The 12,781-nt window shown below is 36.6% G+C and overlaps 1 protein-coding gene across 1 annotated transcript in view; it reads left to right on the top strand.

Moving 5' to 3' along the window:
• Positions 1-3,247, top strand: part of ASXL3 (ASXL transcriptional regulator 3) — a 170,149-nt gene extending 166,902 nt beyond the window's left edge. Inside the window, exon 15 of the mRNA XM_014588632.2 lies at positions 12-3,247. Coding sequence (XP_014444118.2) covers positions 12-711 — 700 coding nt within the window. The 3' untranslated portion in view covers positions 712-3,247. The remainder of the gene's footprint in view (positions 1-11) is intronic.
• The last annotated feature ends 9,534 nt before the right edge of the window (positions 3,248-12,781 follow it).

Below are 12,781 nucleotides of genomic sequence, written 5' to 3'. Positions count from 1 at the left end.
AACCCCCGGGGCCCCCCCCCCCCGCCCCCCCCACCCCCGCCCCCTCCCTTGGCTTTGCCCCCACCTCCGCCCCCACCACCTCCACTACCTCCACCTCTCCCTAATGCAGAAGTCCCGTCCGATCAGAAACAACCGCCAGTTACCATGGAAACCACTAAGAGACTTAGTTGGCCACAGTCCACCGGCATATGTAGCAATATAAAATCGGAACCTCTTTCTTTTGAGGAAGGTTTAAGCAGCAGCTGTGAACTGGGCATGAAACAAGTTTCCTATGACCAGAATGAAATGAAAGAACAGTTAAAAGCATTTGCGCTAAAAAATGCAGATTTCTCTTCCTATTTGCTTTCTGAGCCACAGAAGCCTTTTACCCAATTAGCTGCTCAGAAAATGCAGGTGCAGCAACAACAGCAGCTCTGTGGAAATTATCCAACAATACACTTTGGTAGCACGAGCTTCAAAAGGGCAGCATCTGCAATTGAAAAGTCCATTGGGATTTTGGGAAGTGGCTCCAATCCTGCCACGGGCCTGCCTGGTCAGAACGCTCAGATGCCCGTTCAGAACTTCGCCGACAGCAGCAACACCGACGAATTGGAACTGAAATGCTCTTGCCGGCTGAAAGCCATGATTGTGTGCAAAGGCTGCGGGGCCTTCTGCCACGACGACTGCATAGGTCCTTCAAAACTCTGTGTAGCTTGCCTGGTTGTGCGATAAGAGCTGAGTGAAAGATGCAGTATCCCTTTTCAGCATGGAAAATCCGAACAGCATCAGCAACCACAAATTGAAATAACACAGTTAGCTTTTATCATGCGTATTTATTTTACTTTGAAGCAGATGATCTCTTCTCTGTGGGATTAGGATTTTCTGGTGTTTCTGATAAAGGGGAGGGTGCATCCCAACTGAATGGCTCGGCAGCATGACTTTTACATATCTAGTTGCCATTCCCAGCCTTGGGACATTTGTGTCCATGTGTATAAAGGTCACCACTCCGTTTTATTTTCCTTTTTAATTTTTAACACCCAATGTAGATAGGAAAAGGACATTTTCAATGACTCAAAAGAACCAGAAATGCAGATGTAGAAAGACAATGATAAAAGTGATCTTAGATGGTCATGCCTTTTCTGTAGATGAAGCATTTCAGCCAGGATTTTTATAGTTGACTTTTCTAGATCTACCTTTACGACAGTGGTGAAATCCTGTTTGGGAAGGGGAATCTGATTTCAATATGTGATTCCTCGTATTTACTCATACATGCAAGATACGTTAAAGTAGGTATGCCATTTTTAATAAAATCCACTGCCCTTATTAGTCTCTTTCCTCCCTCTCTACTGCTTCTCAGAGACTGTGGCAGAATATCTGACTCTGCCTTGGATTTAGTACACATTTCCTTGTGGAATGTGTCCTCCACCTAAAATGACAGCATAGACCTCATTCACCGTAATCTGGTTCTAGGCCTTTGACCACCGATAATATAAGATCCATTGGCCAACAGAGACCATAGTTCTTAGAACATTTGGAGCTTCATGTATGGCTTTTAAGAGCAAGTATGAAAAAAGAAAAAAGCCCTGCAATTGAAAACAAATAAAATGATGTATATGCACACATGAGTTGATAGTGTAAATACTAGTCCATTCTGTTCACTCTAATACAATTGCTAGATACTAAAACTGGGGAAGGGGGGGTAGTCATAGCCCTTATTGATGACACCAGTTCTTTCTGATCTCCAACGTTGAGAGCTTGGCCACCTCTTTTTATAAATGTCATTGATAAAAGGGACTACAGAAGGCTGAAGTGTTGACATGTTTCTGAACAATTTTTTCCCTCATTATTCACAATCTATATACTTGTATTTAGCTGACATAGCTCTTATTTTTTAAAAAAAAATGTTCTAGGTAGTGCATGTTTTATTTTCCTGAGGTGAACTGAATACATTGTTCATATCTGGAGGAATGGGACAGCTTTTGAAAAAGGGATACTGCATCTTACCATGACGGTCAGTGTCTATCCAGTAAGTCTGAGTGTTGTGTATTTGAGCTACATTCCATATACTTTGGCCACCCTGGTGCTGGAAAACAGCTGTAGTTCAGGAGGCTCTGTTCCCAAAAGCAAGTTCAAAAGCACATGTACATTGTGGGAAGATGAAAGGAAGCAAAACCACGCCCATTAAACTTCAGATAATAGAGCACAAAATGCGGAGTGCCATTAACCCATTTCTTGATTGTGGCTGTAGGAAAAAAAAAGAGGGAATAAAAATCATCTATATCCAGGGTAAGATTGATAGATATTTCCACATGGAATTATCCTAATCAATGTAAACTTTGTTTGACATTCCCTTAAATCATGTCTTAAAAGTTAACTGGAATGAGCAGAAATTAAATTCCTGGAGGGGGAAAAAAAAAAGAAAAACAGAACAAAAAACATTTGTGAGTTTTTAAAATAATACTCAACTATGATACGTTTTTTTTCCTTCGTATTTATTATTGTGATGTTGACAAATTTCTTTAGGTGATGAGACATTGTTTTTATTAATATTGTTTTTATTAACAAATTGCCAATAATGAAAGGTACTTTATTTTCAAAAGAAAAGCCTGCCTCTGTGGCTGTCATTTGGTGCTTTGGTACTATTACTTCTATTTTTCATATGAAAATTAGCTAAATGAATAACTGAGACAGTTAGCAATGCACTTAACCAGCCCTTGCCAAGGAATGCAGCAGCAATTCCTGTGGCTCTTGAGCGAACTCTGCACTTGCCAGATTGCATTTGGGTGGCGTCCTTATCCCTGGTGTCTTTATAGTCTGCTTGGCTCCAATACCATCTTGATTCTGAAGATCATGCTCTTAGTCTCACGATGGGACACCCCTAGACAATAAACACTTGCATCCAAATTTCTTCCAAATTCAGTCACTGGTATACCCGTGTCAGATACTGTCTACACCAGCAGATCAAAAACTACCACACCAGTAGCTGACACACGGTGTTGAAAGAAACTCCAGTCTACAACACCTTTGCACTCTGCATGTGAGGTACAACTGAGCCGGGGTGATACTGAGCTCATTGTCCGTTCCATCATGGTTCAATACTGCCTGCAAGTAGCTTAGTGGGAATAAAGAAGTGTCCTTCTGTATGTCTAGTTTTTTCACCTAACATGTCTGAAGAATCACTTGTTGATAATGCATGGATTCTATCACCCTGGTCCAAAGAACATACTTTTTCCATGCCTTTGCTCTTTTTTTGCCCCCAACTCAAATTTCTAGTGTTCTCCTATGGTTTATATTACTGAAAAAAGTTAACATCTTTGGGGTAAAAATGGAAAGGAAAATTCTGAAGTAAAATGTGGGTCAGGTATTCTACAGGTGTCCATTTAATATATATACAAAAGCCAGTAGAATTGAATTAGGTATGTAGGTTCATAGTGTCCCAATTTCTATGTGTCTGCCTGTGTGCAAATGGAGTATGTTATTTACTACATGGTTATCGTGATGTAATGTGCAAATGTTAGTGTGTGCATTATCCTGATTATTGGACAATATTATATCCCTATCAGGAATAGAACTTGCACATATAACATGTAATTTTTTTTCTTTATCATAAAGGATGTAATTCCCTAAGTAGCACTTTTGGATCAGGGGAAGGAAGAAAACTGCGATTCCTTAACCCCCTCCTATATGATATGCATATGCCTGAGGTGTGTAAAGACATGTAGGTAGTTAATGGGCATGTTAATAAGAGCATTCTGATGCAAATTCATTTTCAAAATGAAGATATTTTTTTTTCCTTCCCCAAATAAGAATAGAAATTTTGGTGAACTGAACACCATAGTTATATATAAAATTTCCCTGCTAAGGTCTAGTTCAGAAGAAAAAACAAAACTTGAAAACAAACCTATGAGGTTGAGCCTGGTCGCTATAAAGACTTTGTGGTAGTTTGTGTTTCTGGGATGAGCGTTAGAAGGGTTAGTTGACTTCTGGACCTTGCATAAACAAGCTGGTGCATACGGTGCTTTATAATGCAGTCAAGAGTAAAAATACATGTTGCTGCAGCCCCATTTCCTTTACAGACATTGGCACAGTTTCAAAAGGAAGTTACTGTGGCCTCTGGCTTCCCAGTTCCTCTGTGGTATGGTGAAGTCCTAGGTTTTAAAAGCTGAAGCCAAGCTTAGGCTTGCATCATCCAAGGTGTTGAGACCCAGCACTGCACTTGCTGCCTGGTGGGGAAAATGAATGACCCCCTGGAAATGTAGAGCCCAGAGTTACTGTCCATATCTGTCCCCAGCGAACAATGTGAAGAGTCCTAGCACAGGAACTCATTGGACTGTCAGGGGCCTATGTAGCCAAAATGTCACTGAATATGAAAATCCTGTCGTCTTCAGTCCTCACGCTTTGTCACTGTAAAGTAAACAAAAAAGCATTTTTACTATAATTTAAAGGAGCTGCTTTTTTATAGCACATACTATTTCGCTTTGTACTATATTTGATAGTTGCAGAATAATTTAGACTGTAGAAAAACTTTGTTGTATTTGTACTGTTCATGAATGTTTCCAAGAAAGTGCTTTACTTGGTTGCCATAATTTTCTTGTACTGCTGTATTTTCTCCTGCTTCATGGAAACTTAATCTGATTCATATTCTCAGTACAGTTTTTTTTTTTTTTTTAATGTGTGTTTGTGTTTTTATGTTTTTAAAGTTTTTGGTCAGTATTCTGAATGTTTACATCTGTTTGACATTAGCCATTTAATGCCTTTTTTTTTTAAAGGCAGTATTACTCCTACAGTGTAACAGCAAAATGTGAAATCAACCCAAACATAACATGCATGGCAAACACAGATTGGGGGCAAAGGCCCTGAACATACACAGACATTTTATATCAGCATACAGAAAAGCGAAACCCTCCTTCAGTCCTCTACCAAAGAATATATTATTCCCACAGGAAAAACTCAGAAAAGGTGTGTAAAATCCTCAGAAGGGGGAGCAGTTGATTCAGCAAGACTGCTACAATTTAATACTGATATGCTTGCTTTGATACCTGACTAAATGTGACTGAGTGCAACAAGCATCTAAAAAATTTTTAGACAGTGTTTTGTTTAGAATTCAGGGATCATGCATTCTTTAATGGTGCTGTTTGTTTTTTATTTCTTCTTTTCTACAAAGAAAAAAAAGTGTTGCCTACGAAAGTGACTGCTCACAATACCATAAGTTAAATGAAATGAATTGTTTGTCTTTTCATGTTTCTCTGTTTCTCCCTTTCTCAAAATAACAATTTGGGTTTCAATATTAAGATATTCTGGAGAAAATAAAGAAATCAAACATGAAATAATTGTCATGTTAATTTCTTATGAATGAGGTGATGGATACATACATATATAAATATTGAACATTTTAATTAAGAAAAAGCTATAGGAAAAACTCAAAACTGGACTGTTAAATTCTGCACCCTTTTTGGTCTGGGAAATTGTTGACATTTGGTTATGACTATTGAAACAATAAAAACCAAAACTGAAGCCTTTAATGATATCTGCCATAGTGATTAAAATTATAAACCTTCTTTTTAAAAAGATCTTCTCAATTCTTTATGCCAAAAAGCATTCAGGTCAAACAAATTGTTACTACCATATTTAATTTCAGCTTTCAAAATGATTTTTTAATAATCGTCGATTTTGTTTGTATCCTACAGAAATACTATAGCAAGAATCATTTGAATAAACTGCGACGAACTTTTGGAATTGCCTCAGTTATATTTACATAGGTTAAAGAAATATATCTTTCCAGTAAATCAGAAAGCATTAAACACAATTGACTGCGAAATCTGTGTTCATTTTTCATCTACCCAAAAAATGTTGTCTTTAGCCACCAGATGGCGAAAGAGGATGTTTACTTGTGAAGGGGGGAGAGGATGGGGAAAAAAGCTGCCTCCTCTTCCAAAACAAAATGATTTTAATAATAAAAGTCTGACGTATCCAAGTAAGCCTGTGAAGGATGGATATTTCTGTTTCATTACAGTATTTTCACTGCAGTGGTGATATTCATTTTGTTGTTCCATTTTTCTATTAACATATTTTCCAACTGCTTTCTTAATTTTATTTGGAATTGCAAGATTTTTTTTTTATTGTTTCACTGCATGATTCCACAGGCATTATCTAGTCCAAATTTGTACAGCCCAAGTTTCTTTAAGCTGACATTTATTGAAACTGATCTGAATGCTTCACATGTTTTAATTTATTTATTATAATAAAATGAATACAATTATACAAATTTACATAAACATGTCATTATTTTTATTAATGTGGTCTGATCTGAGTAACAATTTCTCTTAGGATCTAAAGTATTTGAATCCATCATAGCCCTTATTTATAAACAAGTGATTTATGTAGTGTTTCATCAGTTTTCACATAGATCATTGTAATCAAAGATAATTATGTTATTTAAAAGGAAACTAGCCAGGAAAGTCATTGATAACAATTTTAGGCTTCTTTCTGCAGAAGACAATTGAATAGAATTCTTAGTGTTTCTTACTCCATAAAAATTACTTCAATTCTTTGGCTATAGGTCACCCAAGCTTAATATTTGAAGCGCACTGTGCACACAATTATTCACAAAGGCAAAAATAAAAAGTTGGAATAATAAAATGTCACAACTAATCCAAAAGTCTAAATTGAGCAGTCAATCTGTTTCTCTTCCTTACAGAAACTTTTACCTGGTTGGCAAAGTGATTACCAAGCACTCTTACTGTTTGAAAGATCTGATTTATAAAACGAAGGTTGAATTTTGGGGGTTATTTAAAATAATCAGTTTTATTTTAAGTATTGTGGCTATATTAAGACAGCATGAGCATCCCATTTTGATATTGCATTCTAAGTAAAACAGAAGATTAACCAATCCAAACAGATGCTAGACAAATCAAAAGAGATGGTCCTATAACAATAAATCAGTGAAGACTGGCTGAATGTTGGTTCTATGAATGAAAGAGCTTCTGAATCTGCTTGTTTCAGTAGTTAGTTTTACCCTTAGTGGGGCCAGCAGGTGGCATAATGATTAAGGTGTTGTACTCCCACATGGCCAACTGGGGTCCAAGGCCCAGACCCAGCAGCTTAAAACTCATGCTGGCATCTGTGAATGTGTGCTCAAAATCCTCCCAAGAGAAGAATGGAGAAGGGATTGCGGTGTGGCCATCCCCCTCAAGGGGTAATTTCTCACTTTCTCTCTCTGGTGAGTGTGAGTATGCGATCCCTATAGCAAAAATCTGTCTTAGCGACAATAAAAAAGATTTTACAGTTAGTTCATTTATCGCATTTATAGAAAAGTTTGTGTCTGAGGCAGTTTTCTTAAACTAAAATTATCATCTACAATATCTTTCCTACTGTAATTTTTTTTTTTTGCAAATTGAAAAAGTATAGTTGTATATATTTATAGAGGCAAAGTGATGTTGTAATTTATGAATATTACATGGACTAATCAAGCTATTTCACATATGTATCACTTTAAATACCTTTTTTGTGAGAAGATCATTAGAAATGTACTTTCTTAGAGCTTTTTAGTTTTTAGGTTACAAAGTTATCTTTTTTTTTTTTTAAAGAGGTTTTTGCTATAGAGCGCGTGCACTCACCAGACAAACAGAGAGACAGAGAGACAGAAAGCGAGAAATCACCCCCCAGGGGAGATGGCCACACCGTAATCCCTTCTCCTCCATTCTCCTCTCGGGATCTTGGGCACGCACGCACATGCACCTGGAGTGAGTTTTAAGCAACCGGTTCCGGGATGTGAACCACAATCGACTGTGGGAGTCCAGTGACATAGCTGTTACGCTAATTGCTGGTCCCAAAGTTATCTTCTTTAAAATTTTATTTTATTTATTATTATCATGTCTTTTTATGTTACGTTGAATCACATGTATCTTCACAGTGTATTGCATTTCTTTTTCCAGCATGATTACCATGCATATCAGTCAAGACAAAGCCATTACTATCAACATCATCATCAAATAGCTTTTCATCATTTTTTCAGATTTTTATTTATTATTATTTTTTAAAACATTCAGTCACTATATATCATTTGTCTTGTATAAAGAATTTACCCAACATGAAATACTCTCAGTCCAGTTCAATCGAGAATACTGTACATATTATCATTAACAGGTAATAAACCACTTCTGTGTCCCACTAATGTCATGCCTATTTGTTCTCTTGCTGTCTTTCTCTATACCCTTCTCTTCTCCACCACACCCAATTCCGCAGTCTTCAGCATCCATAACTATTTTCACTTCTTTTATGCCCTCTTTCTTAGAGCTTTTGAAATGTACAAAAAACTATTATTTGTTTTACTCACTGAGTTGGGCAATATATCTCAAAGTAACAAAAAAGTTTCCTCTTGACTAATTGAGGCTTATTACCCTTTAAGACTATTATCTCATACTACTTATTTATTTATTTAAAATACGATTATTTATTTAATTATATTTATTCATTCATTTATTTTAATTTGACCAGAGAGAGAGAAAGAGTGAGAAAGTGAGCTGCCAGGTCTGGGACTCAAACCGTGGTCAGCCATGTGGGAGTGTCCAGCACCTTAACCACCACACCACCTGCTGGTTCCATATTTTTAAAGAAGTTTTTCAGAGGTGATTCAGTCGTGAGCTTTAACCCAAACACAACAAGATGTACAGGAGTTTCCTTTTTTCCCTTTTTTCAAGTACACTTGGAGTGGTAGTGGTTGCTTTTCATAAATAACTTGACCATAGCTGTGACCACCAGCTACTTTAGGTCACATACAACCTATCTCATTTCCTATAAACTCATCACAGTGCTTTTTTTGTTTTGCTTTTAAGAATTGTTTAATTTTATTTATTATTTTTTATATTTTGCTATAGGGCATGTTCACTCACCAGATAGGGAGAAAGTGAGAAAGCAAGCTACCAGGTCAGGAACTTGAACCAGGGTCCACCACACCACCTATTGGACCCTACAATGACTTTATTCCAACTATTATAAACTTGTAAATGGGAAATAGGTTTCACCTTTGACCAATGTATATTTAGTTCCAAATTATGATTTTATTTCACAAGAGAAATGTGTTCAGAATCTGCATTCTTTTCTGATGAAGGGACATGGAAGGACTTCAGAGGAGTGCAGAAGTATGGTTCTGTCTTCTTGGTGTATTTGGTTTTCAGAAACCAATTCTGGAATGTTCGAGCATTTTCTAGATATTAAAACACATGGTTGGCCTCAGTAACTGTAGGACACACAGAAGCCTTTCTTGGGTGTTCTCTCTCCATTTATAAGTTGCAACATTTGTATGTGCTCATTTATATAGAAATAAAACATGATTTCTTACTGTGATATAAACCCTGTGTACCAATCAGTTTAAATCTCAAAATGAGAAACCAAAAGGCTTGTTACGTAGGTGATGCCTTCTAAGTGGAAGTCACTAACACATAGCACATTCCTTCTTCTTTAACCTGTGGGCTCAATGTAGACTTTTTTTTATAAACCCTGTGTACCAATCAGTTTAAATCTCAAAATGAGAAACCAAAAGGCTTATTACGTAGGTGATGCCTTCTAAGTGGAAGTCACTAACACATAGCACATTCCTTCTTCTTTAACCTGTGGGCTCAATGTAGACTTTATTTTTAGTACTATGTTTCTGATAAACTTGTATCTCCAGGGAGGAGGAAAAAAGCTATAGAAAATCAGTTGATATCTTAAAAAAATTCAACAATTTTGAAAATGTTTTTTAAAAGTACATTTAGAGTAGGCTTGTATGAATAATGTATTACCTCTTAGTCTTCAAATACCTAATACCTTCCTTGCCAGAGAGCCAATTCAGAGTATACCATAGGACTTTTAACCATCAGAAAGACAGTGAGATTTATAGTAGACAGTTTCCTTTTTTTTTTCTTCATGTTTGACTTTGGAAGATAATTTCATAGAAAGTTTTCTATCCAAAAAGTTTTGTTTGGCAAAAACTAAGAATATTCAAAAGTACTACTCCCTGCAATATCAATTTTGTACTTATTCTTTCGGCAATAAATAATCATATCTTTTTTTTAAAAAAAAAAGAGGCTAAATAAATCTTCATGATCTTTATGTGGAGATTTTATACATTCCCTTCATCTAGAAAAACTTTTAGGGTTTTACCTCTATGAGCCAAATACTACACCAAACATGAGCAGTTTCTTAGAGTTGTGCTTAAAATGCAGACTGTCTTTATTAAAAATAATAATTGATCCTATTAGGGAAGTGCTATGTACCAAGTACTACAAAACATTTTATAGGTCTTAATTATCACATTTCTTGTTAGAGAAACTCTATAAGATAGGCAAAATTATTGTAATAAATAATGAGCCTGAGGCTTAGCTTAACCCTCAGTGAAGATTTGGAGTATAAAGATTTTTCAGAAACCAAAACCCATTTTATTTATTACAAGACCTAATGACTTCTCCACAAATTCTGCTAGCTACTGGAGATTAAAAAAAAAAATTAGGGTTCAAACTTTGAAAAGAATTTATAGGCTAATAGGAAAGATAATCATTTTAATGTGACCAGCGTATGGTTGAGACATATGCAAGATTCAGTGGGGGACTGAGCAACCTGGTGGGTGAAACCATTTAGGATTTGCACTGACTGAAAGTGAAATTTCCAGAGCACTCTCTTTCCCCACCCTGACATGGTGTAAAGGCTGCCCCATGCATGTTCTTCACCATCAGCATCCGTCATTTCCTGGGAACACAGTTTATCAATAAAAAACACGGTCAGTGTCAGCAGGTGGCATGGTGATTAAGCTGCTGGACTGCCACATGGTTGATCATGGTTTGAGTCCTGGCCTAGCAGTTCTTGCTTCCACACTTTCTGTCTCTCTCTGGTAAGCACACATGCCCTATAGCAAATTAAACATGAATAATAATAATCGATAAAATTAAATAATTCTTAAAAAATTAAACACACTTTCATTGCTGATCATCATCTCTTCAAAGAGAATGGTTCTGTATATATTTCCGAGTTCTATCCCTGAACTCTTCTATAAGTCTGTGAGTTCAAATGTTGGTAATGTTATTTATTTTGTAAAAGTTAACATCATATTGAAATGATGTTAGCAATGAATAATATCTTTCGTGGTCAGAGATTTTTTTTAAAATACTTTAAAAGCATTTTCAAATACCTTTTTTTTAAGTATTAAAAATCTGTGTGGAGGCCAGCAGGTGACATGGTGGTGAAGGGCACTAGACTCCCATGTGGCTGACCATGGTTCAAGTCTCGACCTGGCGGCTTGCTTTCTCTCTCTCTCTCTCTCTCTTGCTCTCTCACTCATTCTGCCCCTCTCTGGTCAAATTAAAATAAATAAATAAAACAAAATAAAATAATTCTTAAAAAATCCATGTGATACATATTCTTAGATGAAAAAGTCAAATAGTATTACAGAGACTATTATGGAAATGACAGCAAAAAGATTGCAGTTCCCTAATATAAATTATGACAGGACTATTTTTTTTAAAAGTTATTGCTTCTCACCATTCATATTACTAAGTAGGGTTCAAATAAGAAAACAAAGAGCTAGTCTTGCACATACAAGTTACATGTTTGAACTGAAATCAGGGAACCTAGAAATGTCTCATCCAGTACTTTTGAGAAATAAAAGTGGGCCTGCAGGTGGCGTGGAAGTTACGATGTTGGACTCACATAGAGTCAACTATGGTTTGAATCCTGGACCTGGTGGCTTACTCTCACTTTCCCTCTCTTCTCTCTCTTTCTCTGTCTCTCTCTGGTGAGTACTTATGCACATTAAAAAAAAAATCATTGAAATAATAAAATAAATAATTTTTAAAAATCTCAGAAAGAAATATAAGCTTCCCCCTCTGCTGATGATCACAGAAGAGAAACATTTTGGTAACTGGGGAAAATGAAAAAGCGTAGAAGAGGCAGCTGACAGGTAACACCAGGATGTATAGTGCCAGAGAGAAAGTTCACCTGAATCAGTATTTTTTCCAAGCCAATCTTGCCTATTTAAGTGAACCCTGCTGCTCTGTTAGTTTTACACTAGCAGCTAGGAACATAAGTTAGCACTGCTACTACACAGAGAGGCCTAATCTGTAGCACCTGGTGGTCTTTGCTGTGCTCTCTGTAATTAGACCACAGCTGTGAGATCATGACTTGGGGTTATTCACATTTCTGCTCAGTATCTAACGTAACTATTTTCTCCATAAGACAGTTATCTTCTATCACTTATCGCTATCCAACAACTTTTTTTTGGAGAGATTTTTGCTATAGGGCATGTGCACTTGCCAGAAAGACAGAGAGAGACAGAGAGATAGAAAGGGAGAAATCACCCCTCAGGGAGATGGCCACACTGCAATCCCTTCTTCTCCATTGTCCTCTTGGGATCTTGGGTATACACGCACACACACCTGGCGTGAGTTTAAGCCACCAGATCCGGGACACAAACCAAAGTCAGCTACATGGGAGTCCAGTGATATAGCCATTATGCCATCTGCTGGTCCTGCCAGCAACTTTCTATGTATTTTAATAAATGTTTACTTGAAGATATTGTGAAACTAAAAAAAAAAAAGAAAGAAAAGCTTAGATTTAGTGATAAATTGCATTTTCCCGTCTTCAAAAAGAGATACTTAACTTCCTTTTCTGCTTAAGGACATGCGTCATCTCACTGACTGTAAGGAGAGTTTATACTTTCAGACCTATAACACTAGTAAGAAGATAGTAAAGACTAAGGCACTTTAGGTGTCAAAAATCATCTAACATTCACTGAGTAACCTTTTTTTTTTTTTTTTTTTTAATTACCAGC

This window comes from Tupaia chinensis, unplaced genomic scaffold (genome assembly GCF_000334495.1).
Source record: "Tupaia chinensis unplaced genomic scaffold, TupChi_1.0 Scaffold000290_1, whole genome shotgun sequence".
NCBI lineage: Eukaryota > Metazoa > Chordata > Mammalia > Scandentia > Tupaiidae > Tupaia > Tupaia belangeri.
Note: the sequence above shows the minus strand (reverse complement) of the source record. Positions and strands in the feature narration are given on the sequence as shown.